General features: G+C 54.3%; 7 protein-coding genes across 7 annotated transcripts; 3 read left to right on the top strand and 4 right to left on the bottom strand.

Moving 5' to 3' along the window:
- Nucleotides 1-1,213: 1,213 nt before the first annotated feature.
- On the top strand, nt 1,214-3,457 carry E0L32_000194 (uncharacterized protein; the record flags this gene model as incomplete). The annotated part of the gene is made up of 6 exons (XM_031136064.1): nt 1,214-1,397; nt 1,452-1,603; nt 1,662-1,817; nt 1,871-2,525; nt 2,586-3,364; nt 3,419-3,457. 6 exons carry the CDS (start codon nt 1,214-1,216, stop codon nt 3,455-3,457), a joined length of 1,965 nt encoding a protein of 654 aa, XP_030997571.1.
- A 358-nt stretch (nt 3,458-3,815) lies between these two features.
- On the top strand, nt 3,816-4,324 carry E0L32_000193 (uncharacterized protein; the record flags this gene model as incomplete). Its single annotated transcript, XM_031136053.1, has 2 exons — nt 3,816-4,141; nt 4,216-4,324. The coding sequence occupies 2 exons, from the start codon at nt 3,816-3,818 to the stop codon at nt 4,322-4,324; spliced, it is 435 nt and encodes a 144-aa protein (XP_030997570.1).
- Nucleotides 4,325-5,004: 680 nt separating this feature from the next.
- On the bottom strand, nt 5,005-5,384 carry E0L32_000192 (uncharacterized protein; the record flags this gene model as incomplete). Its single annotated transcript, XM_031136042.1, has 2 exons — nt 5,005-5,156; nt 5,219-5,384. The coding sequence occupies 2 exons, from the start codon at nt 5,382-5,384 to the stop codon at nt 5,005-5,007; spliced, it is 318 nt and encodes a 105-aa protein (XP_030997569.1).
- A 513-nt stretch (nt 5,385-5,897) lies between these two features.
- On the bottom strand, nt 5,898-7,076 carry E0L32_000191 (uncharacterized protein; the record flags this gene model as incomplete). Its single annotated transcript, XM_031136031.1, has 2 exons — nt 5,898-6,898; nt 6,962-7,076. 2 exons carry the CDS (start codon nt 7,074-7,076, stop codon nt 5,898-5,900), a joined length of 1,116 nt encoding a protein of 371 aa, XP_030997568.1.
- Nucleotides 7,077-8,316: 1,240 nt separating this feature from the next.
- E0L32_000190 (uncharacterized protein) lies at nt 8,317-9,729 on the bottom strand (the record flags this gene model as incomplete). Its single annotated transcript, XM_031136020.1, has 6 exons — nt 8,317-8,480; nt 8,584-8,767; nt 8,919-9,200; nt 9,255-9,398; nt 9,443-9,589; nt 9,661-9,729. The coding sequence occupies 6 exons, from the start codon at nt 9,727-9,729 to the stop codon at nt 8,317-8,319; spliced, it is 990 nt and encodes a 329-aa protein (XP_030997567.1).
- A 769-nt stretch (nt 9,730-10,498) lies between these two features.
- On the top strand, nt 10,499-12,967 carry E0L32_000189 (uncharacterized protein; the record flags this gene model as incomplete). The annotated part of the gene is made up of 6 exons (XM_031136008.1): nt 10,499-10,621; nt 10,720-10,877; nt 10,939-11,133; nt 11,191-11,329; nt 11,389-12,393; nt 12,452-12,967. The coding sequence occupies 6 exons, from the start codon at nt 10,499-10,501 to the stop codon at nt 12,965-12,967; spliced, it is 2,136 nt and encodes a 711-aa protein (XP_030997566.1).
- A 106-nt stretch (nt 12,968-13,073) lies between these two features.
- E0L32_000188 (uncharacterized protein) lies at nt 13,074-15,561 on the bottom strand (the record flags this gene model as incomplete). The annotated part of the gene is made up of 5 exons (XM_031135997.1): nt 13,074-13,492; nt 14,000-14,069; nt 14,254-14,872; nt 14,929-15,194; nt 15,253-15,561. The coding sequence occupies 5 exons, from the start codon at nt 15,559-15,561 to the stop codon at nt 13,074-13,076; spliced, it is 1,683 nt and encodes a 560-aa protein (XP_030997565.1).
- Between the last annotated feature and the right edge of the window lie 679 nt (nt 15,562-16,240).

Genomic DNA, 16,240 nt, shown 5'->3' with positions numbered 1-16,240 from the left:
ATTATTTCTATGGTGGATATTCATTTGCGAATTTCAAATGGATAGATCGAGTTACAGCTGAATAATTTGGAAGTTGAGACTTATTCCCCCAGTACACTCGGGCCCTTTGACTGAACCAAAGCTTGAACCTTGTTGCCTGTCTTCATTTCCTGGAACCTACTCGGCCGAAGTCTATTTCTTACTCTGCTCAGGTTCCAGGTCCCTCACATTTACTCATCGCATGTGCATGCAGACTGTCCCTCGGAGACGCAATGACAATGTCTGTTTCTTGGCTTTATTGGCTCGTATGTGGTGAGGTTTATTTTGGCCTCCTTAGAAGGCTTTTCCTTAAATTTCTTCTTGGAAGTCTCGATAGGTCGTTTTGTTGCCTGATTGTGCTTAGATGCTCCCTCATTATCGCACCTGCATCCCGGCCTTATTGGGCAACGAGTGTTAGATCAATACTAAAGGCTGTTCATCATAGGATCGACGTACTTTCCACAGGCCATGTTGGGTCTTTGGTCGTTGGATGAATGATGAAATCAAATACAAATGACTTCGCTAAGAGACTAGAACTAGTGTAATGAGGGAGGGCAGCTCCCTCCCCATTGTTATATATCAAGTTTGGTTGGGCACCATTTCAGCCCAAGTCAGCTTTATGCCTCAATAAGGCTCCATCCCCTTCATCCCTCCTATTTTGGTCTTCTATCCTATGAATTCCTGATTTTACACTAACGGAATCGGGTTAATCATAGGGCGTTGTCAGATATCCGTAAGCCTTCATATTTGAGAATGCGTTCTTTCATCAGCGTTTACTTGTTATTGGAGCAAGCTGGGCTGGTGTGCTCGGATAAACGTTGTCTGGAGGCACCTTGGGGTCGAACGGTTCTGCGCACACGCGGAATGCCTCAATAATACTACCCCAGATTAATGCTCGATCCTAGCAAGGATCAATCCCCGATCCGACCAACCACAATCCGACCCCAAATGAACTTCCTGGAATACTGGAGAGTCTTGCAGCCGATATGCCGTTCATTCTACAACGTTCTCATCGAAGCATATACTAATAACCCGTCACATCGGCTGATTGACACATCAGGTTCCGTGCTTACCTGTCGGCATACACTCACGGTCCATGAAAGTTCGGTATTTATAAGATCTCATGGCTGTTTATCTCTTCTCTTGTTTTGGGGAATCTCGACAGCTTCTTTGAGTGTTCAGTGAAGCCGCAAACATGCGATTTTCCAGCTCTTTCCTGGTGTTGGCTTCAGCCAGCGCAGTCCTTGCCCGTCCCGCCGGTCTGGACAAAGTCAAAAGGCGGGCAACCGAGCTTCGCGAGAGCTACCATTTCATCGTCGCCGGCGGCGGGACTGCTGGTCTTACTGTTGCCGATCGTCTGAGTGAAGCTTTCCCCGAGAGTGAGTGGCGGTACTAAAACATCATGATAAAAGGTTCGCCTAACATGGTCTTAGAGAATGTGCTCGTCGTTGAGTACGGAGCTTACCAGTACGCACCGGCTGTGTTTGAGCCACCCGGTACACCTACCGCGCCTGCGAGATGGCAGTACTCTACGCTTCCCATTCCAGAGCTCAAGAACAGAACAGCAAGTGTAGCATCTGGACGGGTCAGTCGATCACGCAAAGTGCCATAGATCTTGAGGTGAAGATGTCTCTGACAAATAGTCGCAGTCCGTCGGCGGAAGCTCATGCATCAATGGGCAGTTCTTTGATCGCGGCGCAGCTGCCGATTACGATAACTGGCGAGCCGCTGGGAGCCCCGACTTTGATGACCAGCCCGAGTCTTGGGATTGGAAGGGAATACTGCCATTTTTCAAAAAGGTCCGTCGATATCCAGTCCATATCTCCGAGCTAGATCCTTATGATATGTACAGAGCGTCACCTTCACCGAGCCGTCTGCCGATGATGCCAAGACATACGGTTACACCTGGGATATGGAGGGTGCATTCGGTGGCAAGGGACCAATCAACTCGAGCTACCCCCCATTCCAGTGGCCGATCCAAAGCAAGTATCATTCTTGTCCCATGTTCAAACATCATCCTAATAATTATTGTGCTTTAGAACTAGCAGATCAAGCTTTCAGAGAAATCGGACTGAAGTCCGTAAAGGAATGCGCCGGTGGCGAAAAGGTTGGCATCTGCTGGGTTCCGACTTCGCAGGATCCAACCACGGCGGAGCGTTCGCATGCTGGCACAGGTCACTACAAGGACGTTATCGCAAGCAGGAAGAATTATGACCTTCTTGAAAAGCATAAGGTGGTCAGGGTGATCTACCCCGAGGAGTCTGATCTCAAAGGAGCCCCCAAGGTTGAGATCAAGTCCTTGGAGGACGGAGAGACGTCCATTATCACAGCGACAAACGAAGTGGTCATCTCTGCTGGCGCTTTTCACAGCCCTCAGATCCTGCAGCGCAGTGGTATCGGTCCCGCCGACCTCTTGAAGGAAGCTAAGATCGAGGTTGTTCTCGATCTACCCGGTGTAGGGTATAATTTCCATGACCACGGCGGCGGTGCCGGTGTGTCGTTCAAACGTAAGTGCTGTGCATGGTCCCGGAATAAGTATAGGGATGCTCGCTTACACAGGACTGCAGTTAATAAAACGACCACACCCAATCAAGGCATGGTCTTCAGTAACAAGACTTTTCAGGCTGAAGCGCTCGAGCTGTACCAGGAGCGCCCGGCCAAGGGCCCTTTCACGCTAGCCATGGGCAACAGCGCCATCTACGTCGATCTCCCGAGCATCACCTCCGACTACAAGTCAATAGTCGCAGCCGTCGAGGAACAAATCAAATCGGGCAAGCATTCTGACTTCCTCCCAAAGTCGGCTTCGACAGAAGTCATCGCCGGCTATGCACACCAACTACAGATCCTGGCTCGTTCCTTTGCCGATCCGACATCCCCCGTGATGGAGGCGCCCTTCGGGAACGGGCCGGCCGGTGGCGGATTCCACCTGAAGCCACTGAGTCGCGGCACGGTCTTGATCAATACCACCAATCCCGATGGGGAGCCGGTGATCGACTACCGCTCTTGCTCGAATCCCGTCGACTGGGACATCCTGGCCAGCTTCGTCGGGTACTTCAGGCGCTACACCCAGACACCTACCATGGTGAGCCTCGGGGCGCGGGAGGTGTACCCCGGCGCTAACGTGACGAGGCGCGATGCCATTGTGAATTACCTCCGCGGTTCGGTGACGGCCTCGTTCCAGCACCCTTGTTGCACAGCTGCCATGATGGCTAAGAGCAAGGGAGGCGTGGTCGGGCCAGATATGAGAGTGCACGGGACGGGAGCTTTAAGCGTCGTGGACGCGAGTATCTTCCCTTTGATCCCTGGGACGCACACCAGCGCCACCGTCTATGCCGTAGCAGAGAAGGTACGTTAATCGCAGACCTCCCACAAGATGCACATGAACTCACAAACCTTTCAGGCGGCCGACATCATCATCCGAAGGTGGAAGAAGGAGTAGGCCACAGGTGAAATAGAAGACCGAAAGGCACCTTGCGGCTTTCGAGGTGACTGTGAAATGGAGGAGGTACATCTTGTAACGAATAGTATCTAGTAGCGGCTTGGTCGGTAGTATCTGTCCCGGCTGTATGCGATGGCCGTCAAACCTATCTGCCGGCGCGGTTATCTACCCCCGAAATTAACGACCCGGATAATTGCTAGATATGGATATGCTTATCGGCCTGAATCCTGTTTAAAATGAATAGTCCATGTCGGCCAATAGTCCAACCGTGTACGGGCTGCTGCTTTGTCTTCTAGTTTTCAACCTATTCCCCATATTTCGAGAAATCGTCTCTCAACAACACGCCTTCCCGCCAGAGATGAAGCTGCTACAATGGTCGTTGCCGCTGGCCATGCTCGGAACCCTTGGCGACGCGTTGCCGGCCGCCGACTGTGACAAGATTCCGAGTTGGACCTTCAAGAATCTCAAGTGGCATACGCTTGACACGGTCGGCCAGAACGGGTCCGCATCGTTCACTCTGGTCAACAGCGTGACTGACAAGGCCGTCGATCTCAAATGCACACTGGTGGCCAATTATCGCTGCCAGATCAAGACGGACGATGCCACGGAAGTGACGCTGCAGGCCCAGAACGGCGTTCTCTACGTTTGGGTCGACCAAGATCTGACATGTGGTGACGCGACAGTGTAGGTTTAGTCCTTGGGTTGCTAGAAGATGCGGAAATCAGCGCGTAGAAATGCTAATGATATGGCACTGATAGCAAACATGTTGGTGGTTCAGCGGATTTGGACATGAACTGCGACATCGTTCAGCATGAAGACATTAACTGTACAGCGGAAGAAAGCCAGATCAAGGGGGATGTTGTCTGATGGCAGTGGTTGAAAGAATCAGGATAGCCCAACACTGGAGTCTGGGAGGCCAGGCAACGAAATTATGATTTACCCAATCTTTGTCCAATGGTCCCGTTCGCGAAACTTGATTGTTTGAGTCCTCATAAAATTTACAAGACCTTGACTTGTAGAGTAAGCGTAGGCATTTCACCTTGTGTCAAAAAGAAATACACAAAAACATCCCACAAAGCGGGATTTATGTGAATTGGGCAAGTGACTGCGGTATGTGGTCCCGTGCAACTCCGACTCCCTCAGCTATACCATCAATCTCAATATGCCGTGTTGCCGAATATTTGGCCTCCTCGACGACCTCAGGTCATCACATATGTCATAGGAGCCACAATCATAAGCCGATGGTCAAGTAATAACCCAAGTTGCAGAGACCATACTGATAGAAATTTCGTGTATTTCATTATGCCTATGCTGAGACTCCTTTGGCCTTTACTGCAGTCAAAGAATAACAATCATTCTCACTCCATACTAGGGAAATGCAACTCGGTGAGACTGTTCTTGTGTATGCCCTCGATGCTCCACAAACCCTCTGAACGACTCCTTGAGAACCGTCCTCGATACCGGCCCATGCGTTTATTGCACCGAACAATTTCCTTCTCGCATCCCCATCCGAGGCCATGGCCTGGGCTGTCGGCCACATTTTCGATCTAGGGGATGGGCTCATAGGAGCCGCCGCTGTTGTGGGCAGAGCGGTTCGAGAAGAGGAAGTAGATGACCATGCCGACAATGGGGAAGAGGAAGACGATGAGGCACCAGAGGAGCTTGTGGCTGGGGGGCCGGTTGGACTTGAGCACCTCGACTACACTTCTGTTAGCACGGGGAACTGGGGCGTGGAAGGACAAGGAGGAGAGGACGGCTTACTCCAGACGAGAATGTCGAGGATGAGGACGATCACTCCGATGATGCCGCCGCCAGTGCCATATTGCCAAGGGGTGGCAGTGGTCGTTGTCAGCGTCTCGTCAGCAATAGGCGCCGCAAAGGCGAGGGCAGCGAGGAAGAGCTGGAGGAGTGCGGTGATCTGGATCATTTTGCAAGGCGGCGGTAGCTTGTTCGGTCGAGATGTAAATAGTGTGAGTATTGAGGTTTAGCAGGACTGAGGGACCGAGAATGGTTCGGGCGTAGAGGTGCGGTCAGAGAAGATAGGTAAAGCAGAAGGGAGATTCGAGTCAGGCTTTGGGTTTTGTACGTTGAGGCTTGATAGGGCGTCGTCATTCCTGAGCGCGGGGTTGTGCGAGTCCAGTGCTGCCTGTGCGACGCCCAAAATGACGTCAAGATCGGGGATCGGGGCTTCCCTGACAAGCCAAGCCAGGGTGTCGTGCTAGGGGAGCCTGAAACGAAACAGGAGACTTAGCTCCGGCCAACAATCACGTGCCTCACAACAACAACAACATTCATTCTCGCACTCACACGATCCCAGTTTTCAACAGAACACAGATAATCAAATCTTTCTCGCAATGCTGTCTTGATATTGAATCTAGGAAAGAAAAAGTCTAACTACGTCTAGAAACCAGCGAGATCACCATGCGCGAGCCTGTCACGCCTAGGCATCGCTGCCGTTGTCGTAGTCGACGACATATCGCTTGGCGCTGCGGAAAAAGCTAGCCCTCCTCTGCGGCTGCTGCTGCTGCTGCTGCTGGCGGTTGTTGCCGTTGCGGTTGCCTCCGTTGTTGGCCCTGCCGTTGCCCTGCTGGCCGTTGTTCTGCGTGTTGCCCTGCTGGCCGGCGTTGTTGGTTTGGCCGTTGTTCTTGCCGTTGCCCTTGCCGCGGTTCCGGCCGTTCGCCTTGCCGCGGTTCCGGCCATTTCCCTTGCCGTTGCCGGCCGCCGCAGAGGTGGCGACGGGGCTGGCGCTCTGGGTGACGCTGGGCGCCGCGGACTGGCCGAGCAGCGCGCTAACAGCGGCGGCGTTCTGCAGACCCTCCTTTGAGCCGGCGTTCTGGTTGGCCTTGACGGCGGCGGGCAGGTCCTTCTTGTTCTGCTCGATCTGCGCCATCACGTCGTCGAGGCTCTGGAGGGTGGCGATGTTCTGGGGCGTGTTGCTCTTGGGCTTGGTGTCGGTCTGCTGCACGGCGAAGCAGCCGCCGAAGGGCCCGGCGACGGCGTTGTTGCGGCAGCGCACGGTGCAGACGTTGCCGGTCGAGGCTCCGGTGCAGGTGAACTTGTCAGGCATGGTCACGGTGATGTTGAAGTCCTGCGCCTTGGCCTCGGAGAAGCCGTTGACTCCGGGCACGTTGTTGGTCACGGTCAGGTTCTGGCTGATTATGCCGGCGTTGCTCTCCTCGTCGAGGTCGCAGGCGTAGGGACCCGCTCCATCGGCGTTGACCTGGTGGATGGTGACCGTGATCTTGCTGCCGGCCTTGACCTGGGTGACCTGGCCTAACCGCAGCGCGGCCTCGGTGCTCTCACCCACGTCGATGTTGCCGGCGAGCTCGGTACGCCCGCACTCGTTGACGATGTTGGCCTTGATCTCGGCGTCACGGATGATGGTGGCGTCCAGCTGGCAGGGAGAGATGGTCGTGCAGTTCCGAGCGATGGACTTGTCAACTGATCAAGGGCATGTATGTCAGTCTCTGCACCCAAGCGGGGATACTTGTGTACGATGCATACCTGCGAAACCAACACTAGGGGGCGAGCCAGCGAGACCTTGGGCGTTGATAATAGCACCGTGTGCGTTGGCCACGGCCACCAATGCCGCGACCGAAAGGAGTGATGAAAGAGACATGGTGGGTAGTTTCGAGAACGTAGTTCGAATGTGGTATATCAAATCCCAGGCAGCAATGCGAAGAAGAAAAAAAAAGCGAGAGAACGCAACCGGGCGCTGAAGAAATGAATGTCAACTATGGGGAACACGAAGAGAACAGCTCAAGCCCCAGGCTCGGTGTAAGAAAATACAAAATGGAAAAGGATGGTAGTGGTGGTGAGTGAGATCGTAAACATCATGGACTTCAACAGTCTATCGACTAGATTATATATGTCCCTACTTTTCGGCACAGGCCCGACTGTCTCTCGCACCCCCCGGCGCCGTCACCGGGCCTGCGTGACGATGCCATCGTCCCATATGCCCCTTTGTGCTCAATTACGGAGTTTGTCGGCCGCTTTCAATCAGACTCGTGGTGGGCGGTCGCATTTCAAACAACCCATGCTGCGACAGCGCCCGCTTCGATGTCACGCACACGGAGAGGCGCCAAGGTTTTCTCCTCTCGCCCGGCACGTACTTTTATGAGCGTGCGATCAGTCAAAGATGACTTCGTACATCCACGATAAGCGGCACATGGATACTGGACATGGATACACCGTCGTGCCAAGACCCGACGAACTGGCACATGTGGCCGCCGCAGCCAATGGGCGCCGCCGTCCGGGCCCCGGCCCCGTTATCCTGGTGTCGCATCCCGGTGGATTTTGCAAATCTCGTGAAACAGATCGCGGCGTTAGACGAAGGGCCAAACCCACCCCGTGGTGTGACGGGGCGTGCGAGGAAGGACGAGAATCGGCCAATTTGGAAACACGATGTGGATTCGCGCCAGGGGTTTACCCGCTGCCATCCTGACGCGCGTGGATCTGAGACAGGGATCTCAACGAGTCTACCGGGATACGTAGATTGGCGCCTTGACAAGCGAATCTTGCGAAATTTCTTTTGCCTTTATGCTTGAGTAAAAAGGGGTTGGTGTCCTTTGAACAGGGCCTTATTCCCGGAAGAGACTTATTCTTGACCCCCAGCCCGACTGCAGATCTGCACGCAATCTCGGCACTGTCGGCTCCAATTGCCTTAAGAAGGTGCAAGCGCCGCCACAATAGCCGTTTCGTATTGTTGTTTCACACTCCTACGCCTGGACAAAAGGAGGGAAAAGGTTCGAGAAAATAGATCACCTTTGACGGTATGTCAATGCCCTATTTGTCAGGTGCTTCCACTCGAGTCATGTGTCGTGAAACTCGTTATAAGTCGGCGGGTTCCCATCGCCTGCTCACGATGACTTGGTCCTCGCCGCCTCCTCCTTGGCCATCCTCTCGATCTCGGCCTCGCCAACCTCGTCAAAGATGTCGACACCCCAGTCGAACGGCAGGTTGAAGCGCTTGTGCTTGTCGAGCTTGTTGAGCTCCTCGAACTCGGCGTCGGGCAGGACGACATCTTGGATAGCATTACTGTCAGCGCGGAGTTCGGCACGAAGCTATGTCTCCATTTTCCCTCTCCTTCTCGTCCGTAGGGCAACTATCTGTTGACTACGACTGACCTTTGAAGTTCGACTCAATCCTAGACGGCGTTACGCTCTTGGGCAGCACTACAGTGCCGCGCTGAACAGCCCAGGAGATGAGCATCTGAGCGGGATCCAGGTTGAGCTTCTTGGCGATGGACCGGATCGTCGGGTCATCAATGACACTGTCCTCGCTCATGATTAGTAGACGTTTATGACTGCCCTGAAGGAATTAAATGTGAGCTTATACCGAGCTTGGCCGTAGATGTTGTTCCCAAGCGGGCTGTAAGACTCGATCAAGATGTTCTAGCGAGCGCAAGTCAGCCTCGGTCGAAGGGATGTCGCATATGCAACCTTTTTGTGAAACGCTTTACCTTTGACTTGAGGTAGTCAAACAGCTTATGCTGCTGCAGCCAGGGGTGGGCCTCGATCTGGTTCACCGCGGGCACAATCTTGGCTGTCTTGAGCACCTCTTCCGTCTTCTCAATGTTGAAGTTGCTGATACCGATGCTCCTGACCTTGCCCGTGGCGACGAGCTTCTCCATGGCCGCCCAGGTGTCGGCGATGGGCATCTCCTTCTTCAGGAAGAGGTTGGTCTCGGGGTCCTTGGGGAACAGCTCGTCGCCCTGGTGGACGAAGCAGACGGGCCAGTGGATCTGATAGTTGTTAGTTCGGCAGCCGGCATACCACGGCGACGGGGCCTCACCTACGAGGTACAAGTCGAGGTAGTCAGTCTGCAGGTCCTTGAGGGTCTTGTCCAGGGCCGCCTCGACGTCGTCGGGGTGGTGGTTGTTGTTCCATAGCTTGCTGGTGATCTGCACCAGTACGGGGTCAGGAGATGAGCATAGACGACACTGTCTAACAGCGTCATTTGGACTGGGGGGCATCTAGTGCATACAAAAATCTCCTCGCGGGGGACTCCAGACTTCTTCCATCCCTCGCCGACCTCGTGCTCATTCTGGTAGATGGCGGCAGCGTCGATGTGCCGATAACCGCAACGCAGCGCTGTTTCAACAGCCACGGCGACCTCGTTCGGCTTGGCCAACTAGACAGAGCGTGACAACTAGTCAGTAAATGGTCTGAAAACGGAGAACGAGGCGTGAGCGGCGCTCTAACCCAGGTCCCCAGCCCAACTGCGGGGATCTCGTAGCCCGAGTTTAGCTTGAACTTTCGGCCCATCGACATGGCGGCAGTTACAAAGCGCTCAGTGTATAAAATAGCTATTAACTAGTTCGTAACGATACGTAGACAAGAATGTCACTGTCCCAATGAATAAGAAAAATAAAGCCCGCCTGGACGAGAGTTCGATTGGCATGCATCTTTTCCTGGGGATTACCCCGGTGTGTCATTCCTCCGAATGCGCCAGAACCCCACGTTCTGCCACTTCGTCCTTCAAAGTTCCCCAGACTGAATTCCAGCGGCAGAAGCCGAGCAGAGCGTGCTAGAGACAAATGAAAGAGCACTAACAAGCAAAGAGGGGTGATCAGCATTAGCACGGAGCTGGACATTGTAATTGGCGGAATATTCCTCCCGAGCCGATCGGCTGCCCTGAGGAGTCCATGAGCTCTTGGCGCTGCCTCTCCCTCAGAACGCCGTAGCCGAATTACCCAACCGACCGGTTGGACCAGTTAAGATTGGCCGGGGTCGGCTTTGCGCGTGCGTGTATTCAATCAAGGGACTTGTGTAATCATATCCAGCCGAATCCTCATAGGCTCTGCAGAGATGACAGGATGGAGCCCGAACCGAGATCAAGCAGTCAGCGGCAAGGACAGAAGAAAAAGCGGTCCCGATTTGGTGAGTCGATCGCTCGCGCTGGTTCAAGATCAATGATGGTAACTGACCAAGTTCAGGCTGTAATACATGTCGTTCTCGCAAGGTGAGGAACCACTGTCCGCAGCTTAGTCCTCTGTAAGGCACTAACATGACGGGCAGGTAAAATGCGACGAACGCCCAAATGGCTGCGCAAATTGTGAGAGACTCCATCTCGAGTGCACCGGCTATGCTCGTCCGGCAACACGGTCCAGCATATCGGACCAGTCTTCCACTACGAGCCGCCGAAGCTCCCGGAGGACGTACCGTTCGTGTAATGGATGTCGAGTGACAAGATGCAAGTGCTCCGGAGAGCGACCTGTGTGCAAGAGGTGTCGGGAGGGCGGTGTCCGCTGCTCATACCAGGATGAGCTCAAGGGCAACTCCAAAGTCACTGCGCCATCGTCAGAAGGACAAGCCGATCCTGGAAACATGTTGCAGAGCTGGACAACCAGCCAGGCCAGCCTCGCCCACAGCTCCGGCCAAGGCTCGGCCGCCATTGGTGCCAACCCGTGTCCTCCATGGTATGTAATGCAACGGTCCTTCAAGGTTTAGAGTTTGTTGTCTCACACCACGCTCTCCTAGGCTCTGTGCCCCTGAGCTGCCTGACTTGAAGCAAGTTCGCATGCTCGTGAATCACTACTTCCACAACGTCCATCCGCTCCGGTGTTATGCGTTCACCCACCGCCCTACGTTTCTACGAAGACTTGACAACGACCTGTCATCCGCCGATTTGAAGAACAATGCCTTGTTACACATCATGTGTGCTCTAGGCGCCCAGTAAGCAACGAGGCAGTTCCTAGATGAGCATCGGCTGACATAAAACTTACTCTGTAGATTCTATGCTCTGGAATATAGCGACACAGTTCAGGTACTATCTGCCAAGACTATCCTGATGGCTGGTTGTCACTGGGCCAGGATGGCGCAGCGCATTCTGTTTGACAATCTTGACAAAGTCTCTACCGAATATCTAATGGTCAGTACACTCAAGCACTTCTAGTTTGCCTATTGTGGTTGATACTGACCATACCCCAGACAGCGCAACTACTGTATGATCACGCTCTACGCATGGCGAACTTCACTCAAGCCTTCATGCTTGGCGGGATCATGGCCCGAATGGCACAAGCCCTACAGATAAACCTCGAGTACTCTGTCGATCTGCTCGGCCAGTCGCCTGAAGCTGACGCCCTCTCGGTCACGACCCGCGAGTGCCGGCGACGGCTGATGTGGAGCTGCTATGTGACTGACGCTATCTGTGGGAGTGGTGTCGACCAGCTCACGTTGATCCACGAAAGAGACATCAAGATCCAGCTGCCATGCAAGGAGAGGAGCTTTCTACACGAGTATCCCTCCATCACTAGAACGCTCCAGGGCCCAACCTTGCCATTTGTGCCACAGGAGAGCATCCCAGCGGACCTCGATGATAACGTCGGCATATTGGCCTATTTTGTACAGCACATGGAGATACGGCGGCGAGTTTTGAGATATATCAAGCACCTGGACGAGGCGAAACTGCCGTGGCTTCCCGACTCGGAGTACGCTCTGCTAGATCAGGAGCTGCAGACCTGGTATGAGTCTCTTCCAGACAACCTCAAGTTCACCCCCGCGGCCATTTATATCCGGGAGGAGTCTTCACAACTCGGAGCCCTTTGCCTCCTGCACTGCGCATTCCATCAAACCCTCTGCGACCTCTATCGGCTTGGCACGCCAGCGTTGTATAAGCTCAGGTCGGCTTTCCAGTTTCCACTCGAACAAGGCGAGTTCCAGAAGGAGCTGCAGTGGAAGCTATTTAAGGCTGCAAGAACTCTCGCGGCCATAATAGCGGAAGCGGAGAGGCACGGTCCGCATGTAATAGGTGACACATGGCTGCCGACCATTGCATATGATAGCAACCGGATCATGCTCTACTACCTCACCCAGCTCGTTGACCCGACAGATCTACCAAAGAAGCAACTCGTCATCAAAACCATTCCATACCTGCAGAGCAACGTCAAGGCACTCAAGGCCATGATGGCTACCAATGCCGTTGCTGATGGGTTGGTGCGTGCAGACATTTCCTCATGACTCGTCGATTTCCTTAGCTAACTCACCTTTGCAGGCTCATGCAGCAGAAGCAATGTTGGAGAAGCTGGGCGTTGACTCCAACAGCATCAGGCCCTGGCCGAGCATCGTCCTGGATGATCCGTACCTCGCGGTTCTGGATCCAGCCAGGAGAACTGTCCCCGGCACGCCAGCTCAGACAGCCCCTGACTACGTCCTGAACCCGCTTTCAATCTATCGCATGGCGCGAAATGACATTCCCGAGAGGCACGCCCCGGAAAATACCATCTCGCCGTCGGCGCACACGCAAAGCCCGGAGGAGGTGGCGCGCATAGCACCGACTTTCAGAAGCACTCCCATTGACGAAGGTCGTACCACTCCCGATACCAGCCTCTACGAAACAGCAGATGACTTTGAACATAGCCTGGACATGTTCTTCATGCCGGATCTCGCGTGGGACTGGCAACCGGCCGAGATGGTGCTCGGATCCGGGATGGAGAGTGAAGGGCTGTTGCCCTGGGTCGGCACGTCGCAGCTCAATGACTTCGGCTCGCTGCCTCATCAATTCCCTTGAATAGGGTTATGCGCAGTAAAGACAGGGCAAATGAATAAACCTGATTCTATGAATCCTAAACCTTCTTTACAAACGCAGTGTGTAAATCGTGGGCGGCAAAGCACCACTATTTCGCATACGGGTCCTTGATCCCAGGCAGCCGCGTGTGCTTCTTCTTCTCGCCGGCATCCGACCGGTCGGCCTTCCACGGCTTCTCGATCACGCACTTTTTGTGCTCGTGGGTCTGAATGGCCAGCTGCCATTTGTCCAAGGCCTTGGTGCGCACCGCCTTGTAGTCTTGCCACTCGCCGGGAGAGGCGTTGATGCTCCAGTCGACGAGGTACCTGATCTTGCCGCTCTTGAACTCGTCCTTAAAGCACTGGATGTTGACCAGAGCGCCGCTCCCCTTGCCCGCCTCGTAGAAGTAGTGGCAGAAGTTCTCGGTTTTGGTGCCGGTCGACCGGAACTCGGTCTGGTAGCGCCTCAGGGCGTTCTCCCACCACTTGACTCTGTACGTCGCGCCGATCTTGCACGGTGCCGCCCGGTCTGTTGATTGAGAAGGAATGTTAGTATTTTCAAGGATGCTATACAGGGTGTGTTGCGGTGTACGCGCCTTGTAGAGCGTCCGGCTCAGGTGTCGGGCTGGAGAGCACCCCGGCCACAGCCCCAAGGAGCAGGAGGATAGAGAATTGCATAATGATATGATGATGGGGTGTAAATTGATTGATTGGGATTGTTTTTATCTAGTTGAGCATCCAAATTTCCGAAAGATAGGTTCCTCACCGTGCCTTATATGCTCGTAGACGCGAGCACTATCGTCAAATAGATATCGAGCCTCTCTTCCTGCTTTGCAAGCCTCTCAACCTCCCACGAGGTCCCGGCTTCAATCATGACAGGGCTGTTGATCAGATCTACATAATTGACCAATTCAAGATCTAATTATCTGGGCTTTGCACTAAGAATAGCATTATTCGCCGAGTTCTACCCTTTTCGACTTTAAGTCGCCACGAAACCGTTCGCTGTGCCGCAACCAGACATTCTTGATACCTTTACCGAACTGTGCCGCTTGGTTAGAACTACCAAACTCGTGCACAGGAAAGTGTGATTTCAATCCGAGAATATCCTTGTTATATTTGTTCAATGCTCGGTCAATCGCGCTAACATCAAACAGTCCTAAGCTACAATACTGCCGGTCGAGGCCTTCAACCCGTTGCTCGGTGCCACAATAGTTCACCGCACTCGCCTATCTAGTGACTAATTCCGGTCTACTCTGCATCCAGTGGACAGACAGGCGGAGTATCATTGACCTGGATACCGCCGCGCTTCTTCAGCTTGGCGTCAGGGTAGGGCAGCTTCCAGCCACCCTCGTCCAGAGGAACCGAGAGCCACAGCCTCATCAGGTGGCGCCGAGGCCGGAGCTGACCGTTCTCGTCCCTCGTGCCGGGGGCGTAGTCCTTGTATGCCGTGCGCGCGTGGAACACCTGGGCATTGCTCAGGAGCTGGATATCCCCCGGCGCGAGAATCATGTGCAGCGACTCCCGAAGGCAGACCTGCTCGAGCACGTCCATGGCCTTGCGCTGTGCCTCGCTCACCGGGGGGACCTGGGCGTCGGGCCCCGTCTGGTACCTCGCCAGCGAGGTGACGTTCATCGGGTCGAACTTGCCGTACAGGCGAGGCGTGCCCTGCGGGTCGTGCTCCATGTAGAAGACACTGGCGCGGATCCAGGGCTTCTGCCCCTCGGAGACCTCGCCCTTGCGGTCGAGGTACCAGATGGGCTCGCACAGGGTCTTGGCCACGTCTGGGTGGTCGCGTTGCAGGATGTTGAAGACGTGGTGCATGGACACGATGTCTGACTCACCACCCTCCATGGCCTTGGCCATGCAGAGGAGACCGACTAGGTCGGAAGCATCAGTGTGGAAGTATTGCCTGTTCCGTTCGTTAGCCGCATCTCGACGACAGCGGGGTATCGAATATCAGCGTACCTGGCGTTGGTCCGGTAGATCCGCACCTTGTCCGTCTGAGTCGGATCCTCGCCGAGATCCTTGACGTGGCCAAGGACATGGCCACGGCTGTTTTGGCTGGTGAAGTAACCTAGGTGAGTGCCAAGGCCCATGTATGCAGTAGCCGACTTTTGGAGTCCCCACGCCGTGACGGGGAGGCCTTTGAAGAGGAAGAAGCCTTGCCCATCAACGAGGATCTTCTTCAAGTCCTGCATACGGCTGGAAAGTTTAGGAAGTGGGAACCGATCCTACTCTGTGTTAGACATTCGATCTTCTCGTTTGTAACATGGCCAGTTCGAAGAATACCTTAGTGATGCCTGTCAGGGGAATACCGGACTCGATGAATCTGTCAGCGGCAGAATTGATCTCTGCTACCTCTTCTTCCGTGAAGTGATGGGTCCACCTCTCCGGGTTGGCTCGAAACTCCGCGGCTTTCCACACCGTGGGTCCAGTGATCTCCTTGGGGAAGTTCTCATACGGCTGGACTAATGAGTAGATGGGAGCCTGCTGGCCGGATGTCTTGAAGCCATCGTGGAAGATAGCTTTGTTTGCCGGCTTGGGCTCGAAGAAGTCCGTGGGCTCCTGGATAGTCTCTTCAATGCGAGCTGGAGACATAGCGCAAGATGATGATATGGTGGAAAGGTACTAGTGAGTTTGCCTTAGTAGACTCTCAATTCAATAGACGAGATAGGTATATTTGACTGTTATCGCTCTCCTCGATAATCTACGCACTAGGACGAATGTGCTGCGCATTTATGCTCCCCTGTGAGCGAGCAGCCCCGGTCTAGGTGCCCTTCCGACCTGGAGGGAGCATGCTGCGTCGGAAGGAACTCGTGGCCCTTCTGTGGAGAGCATACAACCCCGGCATACGACCCCGTGCGGAGTAAGACGACTGCTACATTCGAGCTATCTCCATCTGCGACAGATGTTAGCTTCTGTCCGGCGAGAAGCTGTATCATCTGCTAACTGACTTGTACTGATTCACTAGTCGTCGTCTGGGGTAGAATAATGGTGGGACGGTGTCCATCATCCCCACCCAATCGCCACTTTGGATGCGTCGGCAGGATCGGCTGGAACTTGCTCGCGGGGATCCGGCGTCCATCGCACAAACCATCTCCATCCGATCGCGTCAGCTTCATGCCGCGTCTCTACCGAGATGAATAATCCTTGATTCCTAGTGGTTACCGAGGGAACATTTTCCGTTGAGGTCACTTCCAATCGCCTGCACGACAATCAGCCTCCCCCTGAGTTCCCCCAGGATGCTCCATATTTCCCCGTACTTCCCCAGGATTTC

This window comes from Thyridium curvatum (assembly GCF_004353045.1).
Source record: "Thyridium curvatum strain D216 chromosome Unknown NODE_1_length_1224711_cov_81.814160, whole genome shotgun sequence".
In the NCBI taxonomy this organism is placed as follows: domain Eukaryota; kingdom Fungi; phylum Ascomycota; class Sordariomycetes; order Thyridiales; family Thyridiaceae; genus Thyridium; species Thyridium curvatum.
Note: the sequence above shows the minus strand (reverse complement) of the source record. Positions and strands in the feature narration are given on the sequence as shown.